At 56.6% G+C, this 24,014-nt stretch overlaps 2 protein-coding genes across 6 annotated transcripts in view; both read left to right on the top strand.

The window, feature by feature from the left end:
• Window positions 1-20,518, top strand: part of ARHGAP39 (Rho GTPase activating protein 39) — a 147,135-nt gene extending 126,617 nt beyond the window's left edge. For 4 of the 5 annotated variants that reach the window (XM_030011655.2, XM_030011656.2, XM_030011654.2 and 1 more), the window contains 8 exons: window positions 6,195-7,602; window positions 12,381-12,942; window positions 14,552-14,644; window positions 17,367-17,440; window positions 19,058-19,257; window positions 19,728-19,819; window positions 19,909-20,078; window positions 20,284-20,518. In XM_030011655.2, coding sequence (XP_029867515.1) covers window positions 6,195-7,602; window positions 12,381-12,942; window positions 14,552-14,644; window positions 17,367-17,440; window positions 19,058-19,257; window positions 19,728-19,819; window positions 19,909-20,078; window positions 20,284-20,478 — 2,794 coding nt within the window. In that variant the 3' untranslated portion in view covers window positions 20,479-20,518. The remainder of the gene's footprint in view (window positions 1-6,194; window positions 7,603-12,380; window positions 12,943-14,551; window positions 14,645-17,366; window positions 17,441-19,057; window positions 19,258-19,727; window positions 19,820-19,908; window positions 20,079-20,283) is intronic. The other variant, XM_030011657.2, reaches the window with a different exon arrangement.
• A 1,619-nt stretch (window positions 20,519-22,137) lies between these two features.
• LOC121233249 (formin-like protein 13) lies at window positions 22,138-23,423 on the top strand. Its single transcript, XM_041123066.1, has 3 exons — window positions 22,138-22,229; window positions 22,512-22,856; window positions 22,922-23,423. The coding sequence occupies exons 1-3, from the start codon at window positions 22,138-22,140 to the stop codon at window positions 23,421-23,423; spliced, it is 939 nt and encodes a 312-aa protein (XP_040979000.1).
• Window positions 23,424-24,014: the final 591 nt, after the last annotated feature.

The raw sequence follows: 24,014 nt of genomic DNA, 5'->3' as shown, positions 1-24,014 counted from the left end.
TCCACTGTACCAGGTATGCCGCTTTGACAGCGCCAAAGCTGGACCGTGCAAGTGGTGATGGATACCGACCCCACGTTAACAAGCAGAAGATACGGTCCATCACTTGGCGACTCAAAGAGCTTCTCCCGTGGATCATGCATGTTGCTTGCAAATGATTAAGAAACCCGAAGGCAGCTGGTGCTCACAGCAGGACCCCCAGTGCAAGGACCTCTGGGTGGGACACGCTGCCTGGCTTTGCTGGCAATCCTCACTGGCTCTTCTGCTTTCTTGCCTTGAAAGTTTTGGGGTCTGTATATAAAAAGCAGCTTATTAATGAAGATGAATGACCTTCAGTTGGGCAGGAGAGGAAGAGCAGAAGAAACGGAGAGCGACCAAGGGCTCACGGAGCCCTTTTAGGGGAGGAGATCCCTGCAGAAGCTGTATTCTGCAGCCAAGGAGTTGCATGTATAAACCTGACTTAACAACTAGACTCTGATAGAATTTGTGATTCTTCTTCAGAATCTCAAAAATGGCATTTCGGCCATTTTAACCATCAGAAGCACGTATGTTCCTGTACTCCCTGTAGAGCAGTGGGGGAGGGTGTTTCCATTTGTTCACATGAAGAATGAAGCCAAGTTTTGCCTCGGATTCTGTGGGGTTTGGGGTAATTGTAGGGAGAGCTAAGAGCTTCTGCAGACAACACAGCCTTCTGCCATCGCCATCACTCCAGACTGTGGGGTGCCACCATCTCCTTGGATTTCTGCCCATATGTTTACAGGGTCTATTAGATCCTTGGCGGTGAGCAATGACATCCGTGTGCATTAACCATTGGAGCAGCCACACGGCATATCCCGGGGATGGTGCTCTGCCTTGGCTGCGCCACCCCGGTTCCTCCCCAAAAGCCCCAGCTGACGTGGCCAAGACCCTTGGCCAAGACCTTAGCACGTGGTCCGGGCAGGAAAAGCAGCATGTGCAGGAGCAGAGCAAGAGGCTGCTTTCCATTGACTTTATCTGGAAATCAAGCTTGCAGCATTTTAGCTTTGGTAGTCTGAAGGCTGAAGAAATTGGATCTGATAAAAGCAGAGTGCAGGGACCGAGAGAAGATGCTCGAGTTGCCCCAAAACACAGAGCCCACCCACCAGTCGCATATATGCCTATCCTTAATGGGAAAGCCAGCACTGAAAGCATCAAAAAGCACGTGAGGAACCCAGGACTGGTGCCCCACAGCCCCCATGGGATAAGCAGGAGTGTCCCAGTCCAGCAGCCCTGCCGCATCGCTCCAGGTCTGATTTCCCTGGCTCCTGCCCAGCCTTAGTCCAATTATCCATCCCTTTTTCTTCTAGTTTGTCATCCTCAAGATGCAACTCCCTGTCTGTCCTGGTGGCTGCTCAACCGTGGTCCTAACTGGCAGTGTGAGCCAGAGGGGAGGTGATGAGGATGTGCTGGGTCCCACAGGGTGGGTTAAGCAGCAAGCTGCATCCTTGCAAGAGCACCTTGGGCTTCCCAACCTGAAAACCAGACCTTGAGCTCGCTAATTTGGTGGCAGAACCAGGACGATGTCCATGGAGGTGGCATGCAGCCAGCAGTGGTTGCTGAAGAATATTAAGGGCAGGCCAGTGACCAAGGCTGTAATTACTGCAGTTAGTAACCATGGTGAAAATAAATTAGTGTCCTCTGTGGTCAGATAATTGATGAAGGAAGAGGAGACCTCAGTTAACGTCCATGCAGCAGTGGGATGGTGATTCATTGCTGGTGGGTTCATAATCCCTTCTTGCCTGCTGGCATCACACTGCCTCTGGACCCACTGCCCCAGCATTGGTAGGAAATCCGCCCATTAATGATGGAGCGGGTGGGGGGGTGAAATCAGTCCTTGGTGATCTCCATAGCAGATCTATCTTCTCACCTCACTCATCATTTTGGCTTGTTGATGCTGGGTGATGCAGCCAAGAGTTTCTTGGCATTTCTGACCTGGCAAGGCTTTCCCTCATCACCCTGCGCCGATAGTTTGTGCTGGTCTGGGCATGCTGCTATGGTTGTGGAGGGAGTTTCAGGGGTCTAGAAGGGCTCAATGACTGGTTGAGATCCAACAACCAGCATGGAGGGACCCAAACTTGTGCAGGTCTTCAATGGCAAGAAGCTGGCAGGAGGCTCAAGTCCTCAGGAGCTCGAAAGACTGCTACAGAAAGAGAAGGAACAAATTGTTCCCCACATCCCCTGGAGCAAAGACAAAGTCATGGGCAAGCAACGAGCAGGGTGCTGGGAGATAGTGGAGCCTCATGCAGGGAGATATTTATATATGCCTCTTTGTGGGCTTTTTTCTGCAAAACTCGGTAATTGGACTCACTCCACCTTTTTCTGAAGGACAGAAAGGACAAGTGGCTGTGAAAAAATAACTGAAAATGAGAGAGGAATGAACTGGGAGAGCAGACGGTGCCTCGGGTATCTTCTGTGCCAGCGTGGGACTCGGAGAGGAATTGATAACACAATGTGCTTCCCTGTGCTTTGGAGACAGCAGCGAACTCCAGCACAGATCCCTCCTGCGAGACAGGCGATGCTTTCGGCACCTCCATAAAAACCACCTCTGCTCTTCCTCCTGAGTGTCCCCTGCCTGGATGGCATCTCCCAAGGACTTGAAACATGGACTGAGCAGATGAAAAACCTCTGTTAGTTGGGGTGATCCATGTGCCACGCCGCTGCGCTGGGTCATGCAGGGGCAGAAGAGCCTTTTCTTGCAGAGCCCCCCAACCAGTGGCCATGAAATCTTTTGGACAAGGTGGAAAAGACTGGTGAGAACTGGAGTAGCAAAGAAGAAGATCAAAGCATGGTCTTAAGCGGGTAGCAGTGGGGAAGGCAGCATGAGCTGGCCAGAGCTGATGGCTCTGCTGTCCTCCTGAAGACACAAGGAGCCATCTTCAACCTTCAGGACATGATGCAGAAGATCTCGCTTGTAGATGTGCTTCCACGAAAGCAGGAGAGAAGGTTTAATTCTTATTTAATGGGTAACTTGGCAAAAGGAGGGCTGTCTCCAGCTCTTAGGATCCATGAGATCCACTGAGAGGGGTGGGTGGTGAGAAATGTGCATTGGGCAAGATGTCAAATGGGGTGTTTTGGCACCAGAACTGGAGCCAAGGCTGGTGGGCTGCTCACTGTGACCTCTGAGAGCTGTGCTGGTGCTGGGGCATCTGGAGATGGTGCATGCTGCCAAAAAGGAGTGGGAAGGCCCTCTTCTGCTGGGCATCGACCTCTCTCATCTCTGGGATTTCATCATGAGAAGAGGCTCCAGTGACCTGTAGTCAATGAAAGCTGTGGGTCACCAGGTTCAAGAGATCCAGTATGGAGCTGGCAGTAACTCAGTCTCATACTGTCAACTGCTTCTTGGGGGCGGGAGGAGAAGCGTGAGCCAACTCTTGGGCCAAGTCTTCATGGTGTGAGGTCACTGTGTCCTTCATTGGAGATGCCATGCATTGGGACAGCCCTGGAGAATGAACCTGAGCCAGGTGACAAGGCTGCAGCCGGTGGTGTCCAGCTCCTGCCCTTCCTGACGGGCACATTTCCCACCAATGGGCTCCATGGAGCACAGGAGAAGGGTTAGTCCCCAAAGGTCACCCAACATTTGGGGGAGAACAAGGTGCAAACCACATCCCTGGTGTGCCTTCAGTTTGGGGAGTGACAGGGATGGAGGCATCTCTGTCCAGCTCCAACATCACATCCTACTGCTGGGAGATTTCTTTCCTGGCTCTTGCCCAAGTTTATGATGATGTTATGAAATTATTTTCTCCTACTCCCCATCTGACAGCAGCACGCTGGCAACGTGGTGGGCAACGTCCCAAACGAAGTAATAGTTGCCTTTGAGGCTGGAGCAGCATAGACATGTCTAAGGCTAAAGCCCAAGCTTGGCTGAAGTTTTGCTCCTCTGAGTATTTGATACTTTACTTTTGTGACGAGGTGGTAACTTGAGGTAGTGAGTCAGTTCAAGCCTTGATGTCCACCCTCCTGTAGAGGGACAGTTTTTCCACGGTGGATGATCTGCCAGTTCGGAGCTGCCCCAGGAGAGGTGGATTCATTTGAGAAGGGTTGAGTTGCTCCCCACCCCTTGGGCTTTCTTGCTCATCCCAGGACACTGAGCAGCCCTGAGAGGAAGGTTTGACCAGACCAGATGGAGCCCAACCAGCCTTGCCCAGGTTCCACAGCTCCCTGCAACCCATTTCCAGGGAGTTAATCCTGCAGGGCCAAGATTATCCTGAGATTATAATTATTTCTGCCCGTGACTTATCAATAAAGAGGAAAAAAAAAAACCTCTTTGATTCATCGCAAATTGCAATTAGGGTTGAAACAGAGAACCTGTGGACACGCTGCTGGAGCATCCGTGATGGGAGACCCAGCTTTGCGGGATGCGTCGTCATTCAGAGGAGACGTTACCCACCAGGACTATCAAATGCCTTAACAAGAGGACGGACTTGAGGCAGAGGTGAAGGAGGTCTCCTCCTGGCTCTGGTGGGAGGCTCCAGGATTTTTTCACATGTGGGCGAGCTCGTCTCCGCTAAGCCCTGCTCGGGTGAGCTCCTGGCGCGCTCGGCGCGTTGCCCAGCTGAGCTTTCACCCATGCTTGCTCCAGGAGTGCCACAGAAGCTGCCTGTTGGGTGGCAATTTGGGGATGATTATTCACATCTCAGAATTAAGAAGGTCCCTGTTGGCCCTTGCTGACACATACATGTTGTACGTATGAAAACAGGCTCCACCAGGCAGTTTCCAGCCCGATGCTGTGCAGGTTTGGGGTGTGCAGGTACAGTATCTGCAAGTCAGACAACAGCAAGATGCTGTAGGATGCTCCACGTTGAAAGACGTTCAGTGGAAGCGCGCAGGGCATCATCGCGTGGGATGCGGAGTGGCTGAGGGATGCAGTGAGCTTAAGCATCAAGAAAGGGAAGCCGTGGGCATCTGCCGCCGCAGCTCCAGCTCTTGCTCGCTTCTCCGTGTGCATCTTGCACATCCTCGCAGCTGTGGTGAGATGCTCATCCCATCCAGGGCTGGCCCTAGGGTTTTTTGGGGTGATGAAGGGGATGGAGGGCAGCTGCTGCTCTCATCTCCTGCGGTGTTTGTGCTCCATCCCTTTGGAGACCGAGGTGCCCATCTGTCGTGTGGGTTTAGGCAGTTGGCTAAGCTGTCCCTCCCCTCCCTGCCCCAGCATGTCGGTACTCCACTTCAGTGCTGCCACAAGTAGCTGCCCCGTGGCCTTTGGGTACGAGGCAATGGGGGTTCACGTTTCGTGGGGCTGGGACATCTCTGCACGGGTCAGGGTTGTGTTTTCAAACCCCCTCCCCAAGCTATTTAGCATCCCTGCAGGAGCCAAACCGCAGGCAGAGGTTCAGTCCTCTGCCCTGTCCCCCCACCGTGGACTCCCTTTGCAGCAGAGGGGGTAAAGTCTGAAGCTTTTTGCCTTCCATTTCTTTTTAAACAATGCTTGGGATTATTGTTTTTTCCTGGGTTTAACATAACCCAGCTCCAGCTGGGACCCGGAGGAGGGTGTTAATCCTGGGCAGGGGGCTGGATGGAGGGAGTGAGATGGGTTGATCCTGCGTGCTGCAGGGAATGGAAAGCACGAAGAGGCAGGAGACACGGGGCTGTGCGTAGGTGTCTTCTCCTTGCCCTGGGATGGGAGATCCCAGCAAAGAGCCAATCCCAGGTGGGGACTGTGGTGGGGTCAGTCCCCGCTCCCTGCAAGGACTGCGTTCCTAAACACCCATGAAACTGTCACCCAACGTATAACTGCCCCAAGGCTTGTCCCCAGCGGGTGGCCATGCTCGCTCCTCCATCGCCGTTCTGCTCCAAGAAGCACCAAGGCACGAGCGGGGAGGGCTGATTCAGGGCTGTCTCCTAGAGATGTACCCCAAGGGGTGTCATCACTTTTTGGGGCTTGGCTTTCCAACCTGCATGTCCTTCGTGCACCCTGGGGTTGCTGAGGTCTGTGGGAGCCGGGGAGGGCTGCGGGCTGGTGCCCACTGCGTTTGGGACAGTGACAATGCCCTGGTCTCTCCATCACCAATGTGGTCTTCACCTGATGGGAGAGGCTTGGGGTGCTTGGGCATGTCCATCCTTTGGGCTCTGCTGCAGCCGAGGGTCTGGGGGGTCTCAGGGCAGCAGTTCGGGGGAGTCTGTCCACCTGTGGTCACGGGGGGCTTTGCTCGCTGATGGCGGCGCTGTGTTTCTCCCCGCAGGACGTCATCCCTGCGATGGAACGCCGGCACCAAGGAGCGGATGCTGATCAAAGTGACCGACCGCGAGCCCAGCTTCCTCATGCACCAAGGCAACGGCTACGCGCCCGAAAACCAACCGGGCACCCGTTCGCGGCGACCCTCAGGGGGCCAACAGTCGCCCAACCTACAAACCTTCGCCCCCGACACCGACAACTCTGTTTTCTTCCCGGAGAGGAAGCAGTCACCCTTCCTGAAGAGGGCCGAGCACGTGGGCAGCTGCTCGCCGCTGCTCGGCCGGGGGGACTCCTTCTGCTCCCCGCTCCAAGCCCAGCACCGCAAGCACTCCAGCGAGTCGCAACCCTCCTCACCCCGCTACGCTTATGAGCCCCCCCTCTATGAGGAACCCCCCATGGAGTACCAGGCTCCCATCTATGATGAACCCCCTGTGGACATGCAGTACGAAGCCAGCGGGAGCTACAAAGCCGGCTCGCCGCAGAAATCGCCCATCCGTAAACCTCACCCCTTCCTGCAGTCGCCCAAGCAAGGCTCCAACTCACCCTACCAGCAGTTGGTGCTCACCAAACAGAAGTGTCCCGACCGGTTCATGAGCCTGGAGTACAGCCCCGCCGGCAAGGAGTACGTCAGGCAGCTGGTCTACGTCGAGCAGTCGGGCTCCAGCCCCAAGATGAAGACGGGGTTGAGGCACAAATATTCCCCCAACCCCATCGGCGGCTCCTACTCGCTGCAGCACAGCCCCTGCCTGGTCCGGGACCAACGCTTGGAGATCAAATCGGGTGACTACAGCAGCATGGAGGGACCCGACTTCTGCCCTGGCCCAACGGGTGGCCAAGTGGCCCAGGGCGAGGACTCCATGTCGTGGTCCAGCCAACAGGACACTTTGTCCTCCACTGGCTACTCACCCTCCACCAGAAAGAGGAAAAGCCGAAAGCCTTCCCTATCCCACGACCCCAACGCCTCCTCCACGGACGGCTCGGGGGACCGGGAGGTGTTGGGCGAGCAGATGCTGGGTGAGGAACGAGCCACCCCGGGACCCAACAGGTCACCGATGAACCGTACGGAGAGCAAGGCGGCGGAGGCAGAGGCGGCACGGGGCTTCCCCGAGCCCTTCCTGGCACAGGCACGCCTGGCTTGGGAAGCCCAGCAAGCCCACTACCATATGAAACAACGGAGCAGCTGGGATTCCCAAAAGGACGGTTCTGGCTACGAGAGCGACGGTGCCCTCCCTTTGCCCATGCCGGGTCCGGTGGTGCGAGCCTTCAGCGAGGATGAGGCGTTGGCGCAGCAGGAGAACAAGCACTGGAAGAGGAACACCTTCGAGAAGCTGGGCTTCCCCCAGATCCTGCTGGAGAAGAGCGTCTCCGTGCAGACCAACCTGGCCTCCCCCGAGCCCTACCTGCATCCATCTCAGGTAACGTCCTCAGGGATGTCCTCAGCGTTGGGGGGGCTTAACCGCGTGCCCCACACCACCAACCCTTGCCCGCCGCTCGGCATCTCCTCGGGTGCCGCGCCAGGTTAGGCAGACCGCACCACGTGGCAGCGCGGCGTCCCCGCCGCCCTCCTGGTTAAAGCTCCTTCTTCTTGTAAAGCCGGTTTAAATCCCTGCCTCCGCTGCAGATCCAGCGGGATGGTCCCCGGGGCGATCCCACGCTTTCGTAGCTACCGAATGCCGCACGGGCACCTCTGCACTGTGGCAGCCCCAGCCCTGTGCTGCGGCTTCGGGCGCTGCTTCTCCTCCCTCGGTCTGGACCCCCAGCACCCATGCGGCTCCCAGGGGAGCCCCGAGCACCCGTCCCCGGCTGTGCTCGGTGCTCCCGGCACACGTACAGGGCTCGTGGGCTTTGCAGTAACTCATCTCCTTGCATTTCACATCACGTCACCGTCAGACAGCGGCAGTGCAGGAGATTTCCCCTACCAAGCCCGCGGTGGCTCAGCCTGGGCTTCGTAGCATCCTCCAAGAGCGCTGGATTCTGGGGACACCCAAAATGCCATCTCCGGTCCCCATCCAGCTGTAGGAGACGCGTGAGCAGGGATGTCCCTTCTGCAGAGCGAGGGGAGATGGCCAGGGTGTGTAAGCGGCATCAAGAAAATCAGCCCCTTTCTGCTCTCTCCACCTGCTTCCATTTTCAAAGGGGTCCTCTGCCAGAAATGAGGGTTTGCTCTCCAGGTTGTTCCAGGCCGTAGCGGTTCGAGGTGCTGGAGCAGTGCCGCTGGCCCTTGGCTTTTGCGGTGAGCAGGGACGGGCAGCGCCACGTTTGAGTTGGGGTGTTTACCCACCAACCCCAGCTCCAGCCATCCAGGTGGTGGCTGAACCCATCACCAGACCCACCAGTAACTCCGAGGCAATTTCCAGTTACGGCAGTTTTTCCCAGTGAGTACTGAAAGTAAGTTGAGGAGCTTCGTCCCACCGGTGCAGGCTGTCCCATCTGATCACAGGCAGCACCCCACAGAGGTCCTGCCTCTGTCTTCTCCCTGGCATGTTGGGATTGACAGCACTGCTGATCTGGCTGCCAGATTTGCTTTCTCATAGAAGTCGGTCCCTTGCAAGCTTGTCCCTCAAAGGTGGTCCTTAGCAAGCTGATCCCTCAAAGAAGTTGCTCCGTAGCAAGCTGGTCCCTCAAAACCTTGGGATGAAACAGCCACAAGCACACCAGCTTTCCACGATCTTCTTCCCAGGGCTCTGAGCTGCCTGTTCTCTCCCTGGGACTGAGCTGCCCCGGTCCTGGAGACCCCTCCTGCCCCAAGCTCCCATCCCAGAGCTCCTGGGGCTCCCACAGACCATTTTTGTGACAGTGTAGCCCTCCTGCTGCTGATAGCCCCCCATTGTCTCTGACCTGGACCTGCTGGAGCTGATGCATCCCCTGTGCCCATCTTCCAGCCCATCAGATGTTTCCCATCAGCAGCTCCTGGCTTCTGGCTTTCAGCTCTCATGTCCTTTCCCCTCCAGCACCCATCACCCAAAATCTGCCCCTCTGACCTGTAGTGCCCCGCTCTGGGCAAGGACAGCGATGATGCCCATGTCCCCACAGCCAGAAGAGCCCAGAGGCGGGCTGCAGAGGTGGGGAGGTGAAGACAAGGCTACCGGAGGAAGACCACTTGATTTGCTTTCGGATGCATCAAAGGTTGATGTAAGGACACTAGGAAAGGCTATAATGGCTTTTTAAAAATGGATTGATGATGCCGTGTGCAGGGATAGTTACCCTGGTGAGAGCAATCCAACCTCAAAAACTGCCTGGAAGACAGAGCTTGTTATCAGCAAGGAGGAGAGAGACCCTGGACGTGGACCTGGGAAACAGCAAATAATCTGGCAAAATCCCTTTTTTGCCTATGGGAATGTGTAAGGAAATCAATGGGGCATTGCATCCAAAGGCAGCAGAAGAAAATTCCCCATGCAGAAGTGTCCCCAAGCACTCGGTGCCGCACGAGGAGGTTCAAACCCAAAACTGAAGAGCTCCAAATCTGCTTTGGATGCTCACATTGGCCTGGAGGAACAGCTGCCACATTAGTGATCCTATGCCTTCTGCCTGGAGCTTGGGAGGTAGTGGGACTCTTTTCTGCTGCCCGGGCGTTTCTGTCTGGTTGCCCCTGTCTGATGTTGCCCTCAAGCTCAGGAAGAGCAGATTTCCAGCCAGGGTGGTGAAACACTGGCCCAGGTTGCCCAGAGAGGTCGTCGATGCCCCATCCCTGGAAACATTCCAGGTCAGGTTGGACGGGGCTCTGAGCAACCTGATCTCGTTGAAGATGTCCCTGCTCATGGCAGGGGGGATTGACTAGATGATCTTTGAAGGTCTCTCCCAACCCAAACCATTCGATGATCATGTCTAAGATTGTCACATGGTTTTAGTTTGGTTTCCTATGCCCCCATCAGCTGGGGAACCTTCAACGCTGGTTGAAGTGGAAGCCTCTTGCGGTGGGCCCAGACCTGCGACCGGCCATGGTGGGAGCTTTGTGCGGAGGGTTATCACGCTGTCCATGACAGCAAGATGTGCCAGAAACGGAGAAGAAAACAGGAACAAAACGACACTGAGGATGACATGCGGGGAGATACGGAGACCTGGCAGAGGAGAGAAGCACACAGGAGATGCGATGGAGCAGCACAAGCGACGGGGACGTGCCCGGTGTCACCGATGGTGTGTCCCCACATTGACCCCGCACCGGGGTGCATCCGAACCCCACCCACGTGGCACCAGGACCTCGTTCCCCCACAGCATGCTTGAATTTGCTTCTGGGTTTGAGTGTTCCCCTAATCCCTGAGCTGAAAGGAGGGTCACCCCACGGGACGGGCAGCAGCAGCCCCCTGCCAGCACCCTGCCAGGAGGCCATGGCCAGCTGCCGTTGACGCCCGGTTGCTTATCCCCTTGTTGTAGGTCTAGGCTTCCCCCAAGTTCATTTAGGACTGTGCTAATTGGGGCTGAAGCTAATTTTATATTGGCACTAGCAGTAGAGGATCCATCACATCTTGCTGCCTGTGTCGCTCCCCAGCCTGCCTACGCTGTCCGCTGGGGTGGATGTGGCTGGAGAAGGCTGATGTCCCCAGCTGACGTGGTCCTTTGCTTCTCCGTGGGTGCCCTGGGTGAACAGCGTGGCTGTGGCCCAGCTCGTGGACTGGTTTCTGGAAGAGCCACGGCACCAATGGCTGCTGAGTGAGAAGCCTCAGAGCAAATGCTGCATCTCCTTCCACCCAGAAAGCCCCACATGCCTTCAACTGCCCAGCAGTTTGGAGGACACAGAATGACCTTTTGGGTGATCTGGTGTCCATAGGAAAGGCAGGGCGAGGTCCCTCAAGAGGTGAAGGTCCCGTGTCCCCATGGCCAGGTCCCTGCTGTCATCACCATGGTGCAAGGTGGGAGCTGAGTGACGTCAGTAAGAAGAGGAGACCTCAACACTGGGAAGGGATGAGCTGTTGAGCGAAGAGACAAGAACCTTGACTTGTTTGATGAAGCAGAGGGTCAGTTGTCTACCAGCAGCTCTAGTAGTGGCTCTTTGGGTGGCTTCCTTGTCTCCTCCTGGACTTGCCACCTCCACATGGCCCTGGCTCTTTCCACCTTGGTTCTGCCTCCTGCTTTTCTTCTTCTGTTCCTCATCTAAAGTCCAGCCCCAAGGCCGTGGCACTGTTGCAGTCACCTTGCACATGGTCCCTGCTCAGGGCCACTGACACGGTTCCTCTGCACAAGGTGGGGACAGCAATGTCACCTCTGGATGGGAAGGGCTCGCCTCCTGCCTGCCTATGAGTCACGTCCCCAGGGCCACCAAACCCAGGTGATGCTGGCCCAGACTTTGCACTTGCAGAAGAGGGAGCTGACAGATGATGAAGCCACATTGGCTGGCTGCAGACCGGGGAGCGGTCCATCCCAAGTGTCCTTGTTTGCCTTTCTCCATGCCGGTCATCAGCTGTTTGGGTGTCCCTCCACCTCCTGGGGTGATATCCATAAGCTGTGCTGGTTCCAGTAGTAGAAGGACACTGGTTTGCAAGGGGTACCCTTTGCTCTGCAGAGGTCCTACCTGGCTGGGTGCTCTGCAGGTTAGATCCTGGACAGCTTGTGTCCCTCTGCATGTGGGATATAAAGGAACACCAGCCATTTTGATTATGGTTTGGAGGAGCCACCAGCCTCCTGCTGGGTATGTGGCTGCTGGAGAACCATGCTCGAACATGGCTCTGCGGAGAAGGGGTTATTTGGGGGGCTGGTTACAGGTGAGTGTGTCCCCTCCCCGGTGTGCCCGAAGGACTGGTGGAACCTGAAGCCACTTGCCCTTTGCTTCCCCCACGTTATTGATGGCCACCAGCTTCTTCTGTCCATGACTGCAAAGCCTCAGTGCAAACCGGGGTCCCAGGTGTGAACGGAGTCTGGCACATCAGCTTTTGGGTGGCTTTGCGATAACACCCACTGGTGCCCTCCCTCCCGATGCCGACCAATGCCACAAGCTGCCTGGCCGCTGGCGCCGGGCCAGCTCCACTTGCCCACGATGGGATTAAGGAGCAGCTCCTTGGAGAGGACGTAGCTTTTGGGTTGAGCGTGGGGCAAGCTCTTGATGCTGTAATGGTTGGGTGGGTGGGTGGTTGGTTGGTTGGTTGGTGTGGTGGTTGGTTGGTTGGTTGGTGTGGCTTGGTTGGTTGGTTGGTTGGTTGGTTGGTGTGGTGGTGAGGCCATGCTATTAGTAACATTGAGTTGTCTGGCTGTTGTCTCCTAGTCAGAGGATCTCGGTGCCTGCGCCCAGTTCGAGAGCAGCAGACAGACCAGGAACATGATGCCTAGCGCCAGCTGTGTCTTCCCCACCTTCAACCTGCGGAAGCCCTCCTCGGAGACGGACATTGAGAACTGGGCCTCCAAGCACTTCAACAAGCACACCCAAGGGCTCTTCCGCAGGAAGGTGTCCATCGCCAACATGCTGGCCTGGAGCAGCGAGTCCATCAAGAAACCCATGATCATGACCAACGACCGCAACGTCAAGAAAGAGGCGTGCGAGATATTTAAACTGATTCAGATGTACATGGGGGATCGGCGGGCCAAGACGGACCAGCTCAACGTGGCCTTGGAGATCGCCACCAAAGGCTGGAGCATGCAGGGTCTGAGAGACGAGCTCTACATCCAGCTGTGCCGGCAGACCACCGAGAACTTCCGTTACGAGAGCCTGGCCCGGGGCTGGGAGCTCATGGCCATTTGTTTGGCCTTTTTCCCACCCACTCCCAAATTTCATTCCTACCTAGAAGGATACATTTACAGGCACATGGATCCAGTGAATGACACTAAAGGTAAGAGAGAAACGGCTGCCCGGTGGCTTTGGCCCCTGCTGATGTCGCAACCCATTTATTTATTATTATTTTGTTCCTTTCCCCTTCACATTCATGAGTCTCCTTGTTGAAAGGTGGGCGAGGAACTCATCCAACAGCCCTCCTGGAGGTGCAGCAAGAGCGGCGGTGCCTTTACCACCGTCCTTTCCTCCCCGGCGCACGGAAATCCAGCACGAGACCCAACACGAAATGAGCTTTGACACCTTTGCTGCAGGCTCGGCATCACCTCCCCTGGGGGTGGCCGTAAGCGAGAGTTCCCAGGACTTCTCCTGGCCCATGAGGACACCTTTAGAGGTCCCTTCCGACCCAAACCATTCTATGATTCTGTGATATCTCCAGATGCTTCTTCTGGCTTCTCGAGTAGCTTTGGATCAAAAAAAAACCATGCTGGAAGGGAAGCCAGCTTGATTCTCAGCTCCCGAGGTGGTTTTTGGTCATGGCAGATAGAAGAGACATAAATTTGGGCTAGTTGACCCCAAATGGGTGGGAATTGTAGGACTGTTGTTTTCGGGTGCCCTTCGGCTCCCCAGGGACCAAGCAAGGAGGTCTGGGCGACACCGGCATTGCACGGAGCCGTGGCGGATCTGGCCAGCTTGGGGACGAGAGGAGATGAACCCAACCGAGGTGTCCACGGGGAAAGCCGCAGGGTGGGCGAGAAAGCCCCGTGTGCGAGAGCGTCCCCGAGGGCAGCCGGCTCCGGCGCCGGCGTGCCCGGTTGGGGCCGGCACACGGGTGGGTACCACCGGGCGGGGAAGACCCCCACCGTCGCGGCACCGACGGGTGCTGGGAGGGCTGGGGGCTGCCCGCAGCGGAGGTGTCAAGCTCATTTCATCCCCATCGCCGTGCTCACGCTGGATTTGGCGCACCGGTGGCGAAAACCAGCGCTCCGCCGGGAGAGGCTCTCCCCCAAGCCCCCCCTTCAGCAGCGTGCCTGCGCTCAGCTCTGCTCCAGCCGTGCTCTGCCACCCGGCCCCGCCAGCCGTCGCCCGATTGGTTTTTATTCTTTATTTTCATTTTTGTTTTTATTTTTTATTTCATTTTTATTTTTTACTTTTATTTTCATTTTTATTTTTTGGTTTTAATTTTCATTTTTATTTTTTATTTCATTTTTATTTTTTATTTTCATTTTTATTTCCATTTTTATTTATTTTCATTTTCATTTCTATTGTATTTTTTATTTTCATTTTCACTTATTTTTATTTCATTTTATTATTTTTATTTTCAGTTTTATTTTCATTTTATTTCTTTTTATTTTATTTAAATTTTTTTCATTTTTATTTTCAGCTTCATTTTAATTTTTATTTTATTTTCATTTTAATTTCTTTTTATTTTCATTTGTATTTTATTTCTTTTTCATTTTTTATTTTATTTTCATTTTAATTTCGTTTTATTTTCACTTTTATTTTCCAATTTTCTTTTTTTTTTTTAAACTTTCGTTATTTTCACTTATAGTTTCACTTTATTTTCCAGTTTCAGCGTTCATTTGTCTTTTTCTTTCCGTTTTCATTTCCAGTTTCATTCTCCCCTTCCGTTCCATTCCCTTGTCTTCATCGCTTTGTTTGTTTCCCAGTGACCCAGCACATTAAAGAAATCCTGGAAAGGACCAATAAGAAGAAATCCAAATTGAGAAAGAAACCCAAGCCCTATATCGAAGAGCACGATGGTAGGGGCCGTGTCACCGCTCGCTTGGGCCTTCTTTCTCTTAGCCCTAGTAGCCAACCTCCTTCTTCTCCGCCTTCCCCCCCCGGACCCCCAGCTCCCCTCGGCTCTGCTCGCTGCCTGGATGCTTGGAGGGGCTGCGCTTGCCGGGGGCGGGGGGCCGCGGGGAGGACGGGGGCGAGCCCAGGATGGCAGAAATAGGTGGGAGAGAGTACTTAGGAGAAGTACGAAGGCTACAAATAGCATCTGTAAGCAATAAACAAGTGTCGGTTAGAGACGTGGATAGCCTAGATCCCATTTTACGTTTTTATCTATTATATATAATGTTACCCATACCTATGTGATATATAGAACGTTATATATAATATATAAATATATATAATGTTACAAATTATATTTTTTTAATGTTTGGATAATATAACAAATAAACCTAAGATATAAATGTAGACTATTCTGTATAATGTTATAGATATATATAACATTATATATAGTCACATATAACAAAATAGATATTTTTATAAAGATAATATTATATAAATAATTTAGAAATATAGTATATATAAAACATTATTGATAAACAGTTATATATAATGTTATCTATAAATATATAATATTAAAGTATATATCATATAATTTTAATATGATATATACAACTACAATATTATATATCAATTTAATAGCCATTAACAAGAGGGGGAAGGCAGGGATTTAATTAAGCGGAGCCACTTAGAAGATGCTGATGGGTTTTCTCGGTGTTTGATGGATGACCCCGAGGTGGGCACGAGCATCCTTGGTGCCGTGGCCATCACCGGTGGGGCAGAGCGGGGGGGGACGGGGACGTGGGATGAGCCCCTTTTCCCGGCATCCCTCTGGCTTTTGGTGTGGTTTGCCGGAGCGGGATGCCGGTGAAGGCTCGGCATCCCGGATGAAACCAAGAGGTTCCCAGCGCAAGGTGAGGGACCTCAACCTGGAGCCCCAGCAATGGTGGGGCTGGGACCTGGAGCTGGGGGGGGGGGGGGGGGGAGTGGAGACACCCCAAGAAATGGTTTAGGAGCATCCGTGAATTAAGGTTGCTGTTTAACCTCTTCATCGACGACGTAGACGGTGGGATCGAGTGCTCCCTCAGCCAGTTTGGCGATGACACCGAGCTGAGTGGTGGGGTTGACCCGCCTGAGGGACCCGGACAGGCTGGAGAAGTGGGGCCCATGTGAACCCCCATGAGGTTCAACCAGGCCAAGGGCAAGGTCCTGCACCCGGGTGGGGGCAATCCCCCGTATCCGTACAGGCTGGGGGATGAAGGGACGGAGAGTGGCGAAGGACTTGGGGACACGGGTGGGTGACAAGTGGGACGTGAGCCGGCAATGTGCGCTCGCAGCCCAGCAGGCCAACCGTCTCCTGGGCTGCATCCAAAGAACCCACCTGATCTGGTTGAAGATGTCCCTGCCCATGGCAGGGGGGTTGGACTAGATGACCTTCAAAGGTCCCTTCCAACCCAAACCATTCCATGATTCGATCAATGGGCACCAGATTTGAGGTCACCCAGTTCTGGACATCCCCCAAGCCGCCTCCTTCAGGGTGGCTTCAGACACCCCCCCACACGCATCCATCAGCTCCCCCCTGGAGCATTTACTGTGCCCAAAAACCATCAGGGAAACCCTTGGAAGACAACAGCATCAGGGGTGGAGGGAAAAGTAGATGATCCCAAGTCCCCAAGTTTGGTTTTAACCAAAACGCGCCCATCAGGGGTTGGGACAGCAAGTGGCCGCCAGCCACCAGCTCTTCTGCAGAAGCCCTATTTTCCCCTCTTTTGCACCAATATTAAATAGAAAAAGCATATTTTTAGCTCCTGGACCATTCTCACCAGCAGGACGGGTTTGGGATGCGGCGGGACACGCGGCTCCAGTGGCGCAAAAGCCGCGCCGACGGCAGGACTGGTGCTGGCGTCGTGGTTTCAAAGCTACTGAAGGAGAGAAGGTCTCAGATGATGGAATTTTTTGTTCAATTTGCCTATTTTTAGGCTCTTGGAAGAATTTCTTGGGCTGTCAGCCTCTTCTGGGGTGGTCCAGAAGGTACCACCAGGTCCCCAGGGCTCTCGGCTGGGGGATGCTGGAGCATCTCCCTTGGGATGAGCCCATTGGCAGCTGGGGAATGCTCCAAGGTTTGAGCGTGCCATCTCCTTGCTGAAGCGCATCAGGAGGAAGGGATGGATGGTGCGGAGAGGGATGAGGGTGGAAGTGGTGGCATCAGGAGACGATGGATGGTGTAGGGTGGGCGGTGACAGTGGAAGCGATGGCTGCGGGGTGAAAAATCGGCCCCGAAAGCCGGGACATCCCTGCACGAGGCCACCGGAGTGAGTGGGAAGAGGCTGGAGCCGAGGGGGCTCCAAGCCTCCGTGTTTGGTGGGTACGAGGATGTGGCTTCTCCAAGGTCTGAGGCTCTTGGGGAGCGGGTTGAGTTGTGGGGACACTCCTTGCAAGAAGGGTCTGGGGTCGGGGTGGGGGGGGAAACCTTGTCCTCTTCAAACACCCCCCCAGCAGCGGTGATGGGGACAGAGACGGAGCAGCACCGGTGCTGCCCCGCATCCCAGGGGGACCCTGACACCCTCCTGGAGCCGGGATGAGCTTCACCCCCTTGGCAGGGGACACGCAGACCCTCCCCTATGGCCCCCCCCATGACCCAGATCTGACACCCCCACCCACCCACCCACTCTCTGTTTTCTCTTGCAGGGGTGGCAATAAGCACTTACGCCAAGTACTGCTACAACAAGCTGCAGAAGGCAGCTCTGACGGGAGCCAAGAAGGTATCGTCCAACCGTTGGGCACGGGGAGGGCAGCGGTGGGCAGCTAACCCCGGCCGGCACCACCGAGGGGGCTGCTGGGATTTGGGGATGGGGTCTGGAAGAGGAGGAGGAGGGAGGGATGAAGCTGGAGAATGCTGGAAACAGCGTGGCAGCTTGTGCCAGACCCGTGGTGAGGATGCTCCGGGCAGCTCCAGCGTGGTTTGTCCATCACTGCATCTCCTCTGGGGTTCCCCAGGTCCTTCCCAAACCTACCCATCACCAAGGGATCACACTGGGATTAAGGAAATGATCCTGGGAGCAAAACCATGGCAAGGATTGAAAAGGCAGCTCCAGCAGCTCCCATCTCCCTGGCTTTTGGGGGGGCTGCCCTGCTGGCCCCCCGCTCCTCCCAGATCGCCATCACCGCGGCAGCTCGTCGAGCCAGATCCATCCCTGGGGCCGTCACTGATTTATTTAATAAAACACCCCGGAGAGGGATTAGTTTACAGCCTGGGGTGCTTTTCATGGCCCCCACCACCACCACGGCTGCCTCAGTTTCCCCCTCCTCATTTCATGGGAATAGAGGAGAGACGGTGGGGCCCCTCCTCGGCCCACAGCAGACGGGCTCACCAAGGGCCCATTGATGGCCGTATCCTGCTGACCTTTGAAGGCAGACAGGAGCGATTGAGGACCTGGACCCCACCAGCAGCTTGAGGCACGGCCGGGGCGGCTCCTTCTGTCGTTGGCTCTGGCGGGGAGATGCTGGGCCAGATCCAGCTGTCAGGCAGCTGCGTCCAACTCCTCTTCATCCCACCACGCACACCTCCACCGCGTCCATCTCCTCTTCATCCCACCACGCACACCTCCACCGCGTCCATCTCCTCTTCATCCCACCACGCACACCTCCACCGCGTCCATCTCCTCTTCATCCCACCACGCACACCTCCACCGCGTCCATCTCTTCATCCCACCACGCACACATTCACCAACTCCATCCCTTCTGCATCCTGCCATGGCCACGTACATCTCCTGCGTGGTTGGGAAGAACACCAGTGCCCTCCTGTGACCGAACCACCAGCCCAGCCGGAGAGGGAACCCAGAGGTTTCCCCTGGCCCCGCACCGTGCAGGATCCGGTGCCGGTACTGGTGCCCCCGCTTCAAGCAGGCACAGATGAACCAACCACGGTGCCGGTGCTCTGCTTTCCAGAAGCATCCCAGAGCTGTGGCTCATCATCCTCCCTACACGGCTCATTGGTGTAGATGCTCCAGCGTTGCCGTGGCCCCACGCGTGGCAGAGCATGGGGGTCCTACCAAGCACCGTGGGGAGAGTCCCCAGGGCTGGATTTGCTTTCGAATCAAGGTGACGGGTGGAGGCACCTGCCCACCGGCTGCATTTCGGCACTCAGCTTCTGGCGCGTGGCGCCGCTGGAGACCTTGGCCGGGTTGGCCGGAGTTCATCCATGGTTCCATCCGCTGTCTCCATCACGCGATGGGCTTGGGCTCTGGATGCGTGGCAACCAGCCCTGGACCTCGGCCATGGGGTACTGGGATTGAGCAGGACCCCACATGCCGGTCCCGGCTGCGGGGACACTGGCCACAGCTCCTGACGACGCCGGTGACCTCTCTTGTCTCTCACAGGGCCTGAAGAAGCCGAACATCGAGGAGATTCGCCATGCCAAGAACGCCGTCTTCAACCCTTCCATGTTCGGCAGCTCCCTGCAGGACATCATCAACATGCAGAAGGAGCGGTACCCCGACCGGCAGCTGCCCTGGGTGCAGACCCGCCTCTCCGAGGAGGTCCTGGCGCTCAACGGGGACCAGACCGAGGGCATCTTCAGGTAAAGCCACCTACGGCTGCGGGGAGACCCCCAGGATGGTGGCAGCCCGGACCTTCTCATGGGGAAAGCCATAACGAGTCACCTCATCGTGGGGCAGCTGTGCCCCTCCCCAAGTCCCCATGGGTGCCTTTCTCCTCCCCATGGGGCAGAGAGCAGCCCCCCAACTTCTCCTTGCTCCAAGGCCGTGGGGATTTCTCCACGGCAGGGTCACGCCTGTTCTCTGGTGTCCACCAGAGTCACGTCGGTGTCCTGGGGCCCGCGTGCAACCCTCCCGGCCCCACATCACAGCGGGATGCCACGTCTCTGTGGGGCAGCAACAGGTCCCAAAGCTTCCATCCCCAGCTGATGTCCCCTCTTGGCTCTCCTTGAGTCCCGCATGCACCCAAGGGGACCCCCAAAGCCTGGGGCGGGGTGTTAGGCAGTTGGGTCCCCATCTCTTATTTGGGGACCGACATCTCTTCCCCCTGCAGAGTCCCCGGTGACATCGACGAGGTCAACGCGCTCAAGCTGCAGGTGGACCAGTGGAAGATCCCCACCGGCTTGGAGGACCCCCACGTTCCCGGTAGGACCCCAGGGTGCTGGGTGGGGTGCAGAATCAGATCCTCCACCCACCAGGTCTCACATTTCCCCATCTTCTCCCCCCTTCCCCAGCCTCCCTGCTGAAGCTCTGGTACCGGGAGCTGGAGGAGCCACTGATCCCCCACGAGTTTTACGAGCAGTGCATCACTCACTACGAGAACCCCGAGGCGGCCATCGCTGTCGTCCACTCTCTGCCCAGGATCAATAAAATGGTGCTGTGCTACCTCATCCGCTTCCTACAGGTATGGCCGGGACCTTCCCCGTGTCCCCCCTGGGGCTACCTTCCAGCCCGGTTGCCTCTCTTGAGGTGGCTTTGGGTTCCCCAAGTTGCTGTGGGGTTACCCACGTGGTGATCCCCATCTCATCCAAGAACCAGGAGGTCCACGCGGTCCCTCCACTCGTCTCCCACCATCCCATCAACGCCGCCTTCCCTTCCTCCCGCCCCAGGTGTTCGTGCAGCCGGCCAACGTGGCCGTCACCAAGATGGACGTCAATAACCTGGCCATGGTGATGGCCCCCAACTGCCTGCGCTGCCAGTCGGACGACCCGCGGATCATCTTCGAGAACACCCGCAAGGAGATGTCCTTCATCCGGGTGCTCATCCAGCACCTCGACACCAGCTTCATGGAGGGCGTCCTATAGCAGCCGCCACCGAGTCCCCCCGCCACGAGCCCCCTCTCCTCCAACCCCGCTCGGCCGAGGAGCACAAGCCGGACCCCCGCAGAAGGAGGGTGCTGGGTGGCTCGTCGTGTCCCCCCCCCCCGCCACGCCACGGCACCCTGCCCGTCTCCGTCCACCCCTGCCCGTCCTACGACGGGACACGGGACCGTTCCCCGTGCCCCATCCCGACCCTCCGGCCATCTCACTGCCCACCTCTTTGCCAGCCGGAGGGATCGGCCGCTTTGGGGGTCCCCGGGGACGGCAGCACCCACAGAGCAGCCGAGGAGCATCCCGGCTCCCCGGGGACGGGTGGCATTTCCAGCCCGGGTGTCCTGTGTGGCCATGGGTGGCAGATGGGACCTAGGGAGCAGGTGACAGCGTAGGGGATGGGGGAAGGTGGGCAGGCGGGGGGGGGGAAATCAAACGGGTCCCCCCACATCACCGTTGCGTTGGGTTGGGTCTCTGCCGTGGGGCAGGGAGCACCTCCAGGGCCGGGAGAAGCCAACGGTGCTGAGCAGGCGTCGAGCAGCCGGAGAACGTGGCACGTCGGGGACCAGAGTGACAATTGTCCCGGTGCCTGGAAAAGTCCCAGCCCGCAGGGAAGGAGCTGACGGGCACAACCGGGGCGCATCTCGCGGCAGAGCTGGGTGGGTGCTGGGGGGGGGTCCCTGTGGGAGCTGCCGTGCCCTGGGTGGCTCACTGCGGCCGGTTGCCCGTCCTGGGGTGCCGGAGGAGCTGGGCAGGCAGGTCGCTGCCCGCGGCCATCACGGTGCCCATCCCTGCAGCGCGCCGGACCCATCTCACCGTACGTTGGCACCACCGGGTCCCAAAGGACCTGTCTCAGCACCCGCCGCGTCTGCTTGGCCCTGCTGGAGCCGTGACAGGACCCATCATCTGCTCCTGGCCTTGAAAGACGCATCCTGACACTAAACATCTCTGCTTGGCTCTGCTGGAATCATCTGGGCACCCATCATCTGTTTCTGGTCCTGCCCAACCCATCTTGGCACCCATAATCTCTGCTTGGTCCACCTGGACCCATCTTGATGTCCATCATCTCCTCCTGGTCCTGCTGGACCCATCTCGGTGCCCGTCATCACCTCCTGGTCCTGCCCAACTCATCTTGGCACCTGTCATGTCCTCCTGCTCCTGCTGGACCCAGCTTGGCACTCATTATCTCCCCCTGCTTCTCCTGGACCCGTTTTGGTGCCCATCATCGCCTCCTGGTCCTGCCCAACTCGTCTTGGTGCCCATCATCTCTGCTTGGCCCTGCTGGACCTATCTTGGTGCCCGTCATCTCCTCCTGGTCCTGCCCAACACATCTTGGCATCCTGTCATCTCTACTTGGCCCTGCTGGACACATCTTGGCATCTGTCATGTCCTTTTGGTCTTGCTGGAACCATCTTGGCATTCATCATGTCTTCCTGGTTCTCCTGGAACCATCTTGATGCTCGTCATCTCTGCTTGGTCCTGCCCAAAACTTCTTAATACCCATCGTCTCCTCCTGCTCTTGCTGGACCCATCTTGGTGCCCGTCATCTTCTCCTGGACCCATCTTGGCATCTATCTCCTTCTGCTCCTGCTGGACCTATCTCAGTGCCCATCATCTCTGCTTTACCCTGCTGGATACATCTTGGCATCTGTCATGTCCTACTGGTCCTCCCGGGCCCACCTTCGAGCCCATCATCTCCTCTTCATCCTGCGCAAACCATCTTGGCACCCGTCATCTCCTCCTGGTTCTCTGGACCCATCTTGGTGCCTGTAATTAATACCCTCCTGGTCCTGCCAAACTCATCTAGGCACCCATCATCTCTGCTTGGCCCTGCTGGACCCATCTTGGCATCTGTCATGTCCTCCTGCTCCTGCTGGACCCATCTTGGTGCCCATCATCTTCTCCTCATTCTGCCAACTCATCTTGGCACCCATCATCTCCTCCTGGTCCCGCCCAACTGATCCTGGTGCCCGTCATCTCTGCTTGGCCTGGCTGGACACATTTTGGCGCTTGTTATCTCCTCCCAGTCCTGCCCAACCCATCTTGGTGCCCATCACCTCCTCCTGGTCCTGCCCAAACAATCTTGGTGCCTGTCATCTCTGCTTGGGCTGGCTGGACACATCTTGGCACCTGTCATCTCCTCCTGCTTCTAGACCCATTTTGGTGCCTGTCGGCTCCTCCTGGTCCTCCCCAACCCATCTTGGCACCCATCATCATCTCCTACTCCTGGACCCACCTTGGCACCCATCATGTCCTCCAGGTCCTCCCCAACCCATCTTGGCACCCATCATCATCTCCTACTCCTGGACCCATCTTGGTGCCCGTCATCTCCTCCAGGTCCTGCCCAACCCATCTTGGCACCCATCAATCATTTCCTGCTCCTCCTGGACCCATCTTGGCACCCATCTCCTCCTGGACCCACCTTGGCACCCATCATCTCCTGCTCCTCCTGGACCCACCTTGGTGCCCATCATCTCCTGCTCCTCCTGGACCCACCTTGGCACCCATCATCTCCTGATCCTCCTGGACCCACCTTGGCACCCATCATCTCCTGCTCCTCCTGGACCCATCTTGGCACCCATCTCCTCCTGCTCCTCCTGGACCCACCTTGGCACCCATCATCTCCTGCTCCTCCTGGACCCACCTTGGCACCCATCATCTCCTCCAGGTCCTGCCCAGCCCACCTTGGCACCCATCGATCATCTCCTGGACCCACGTTGACACCCATCATCTCCTCCTGGACCCACCTCGGCACCCTCATCCCCGCCGCACCCCCATCTCCCCGATCCTGGAGCCGAAGGGTCCCCCCGACCCCCCCCCCCCGGCACGGCCGCCCCCCAAGTGCCTTCGGCTCCACCCGGGACGAAGCGGGACCACGGGGGGCACCGAGGGGCACCCACTTGGGGGGGGGGCACCCATCAGAGTATATAGAGCTATAAAGAGAGTTATTAATTAGACACACCCCCCCTAATTTTCAAACCAGATGCTATTTTCTCGAGGGGGGGTCCTGGAGGGGGGGGGAGTCCCTGGGGTGGGGGGGGGGGGACACCCAGCGCTACCTCCCAGCTCTGCTCACTGCCAGGCGCCGGCGGGGGGGGGGGACAAGGGGGGGACACACACACCGGGGGGTGGCAGCGGGGTGGGGGGGGTCCCCGCTTCCTCAATTTCCATTTAATTATTTTTTTTCTCCAGGTTTTATATATTAATTTTTTTTTTCTTTATTTTTTTTTTCTCTTCCCCCCCCCCCTTTTTTTTTTAGACTTGAGGTTTTATTTATTATTAAAAATAAGAAAATTATTAAAAAAAAAATAAAAATAAAGGGACAAACCCACCCCGGCCGCTGCGAGACCCTCCCCCGAGCGCTGGGGGCTGGGGAGAGCAGGATCCCCCCCGTCCCCCCCCGGGGGGGGTTGGGGGTCCCCCCGGGCTGCCGAACTCTGTAATTGGGGCACGTGGACGTATAGAGGCGCCGCCCCGTTGTGTGAATAAAGCTACGTATGGACAGTGCTCTTCGGTGCTGCTCGTTCACT

Source organism: Aquila chrysaetos, chromosome 4, assembly GCF_900496995.4.
Source record: "Aquila chrysaetos chrysaetos chromosome 4, bAquChr1.4, whole genome shotgun sequence".
NCBI lineage: Eukaryota > Metazoa > Chordata > Aves > Accipitriformes > Accipitridae > Aquila > Aquila chrysaetos.
Note: the sequence above shows the minus strand (reverse complement) of the source record. Positions and strands in the feature narration are given on the sequence as shown.

What these genes read in the sequence shown, in the direction of transcription:
- LOC121233249 (XM_041123066.1), top strand. Translation starts at nt 22,138, where the DNA reads ATGTCCTACTGGTCCTCCCGGGCCCACCTTCGAGCCCATCATCTCCTC. An exon ending in CACCCGTCATCTCCTCCTGG is followed by an intron (nt 22,230 to 22,511) that starts TTCTCTGGACCC and finishes ATCTCCTCCCAG; the next exon opens with TCCTGCCCAACCCATCTTGG. An exon ending in TCTTGGCACCCATCAATCAT is followed by an intron (nt 22,857 to 22,921) that starts TTCCTGCTCCTC and finishes GGCACCCATCAT; the next exon opens with CTCCTGCTCCTCCTGGACCC.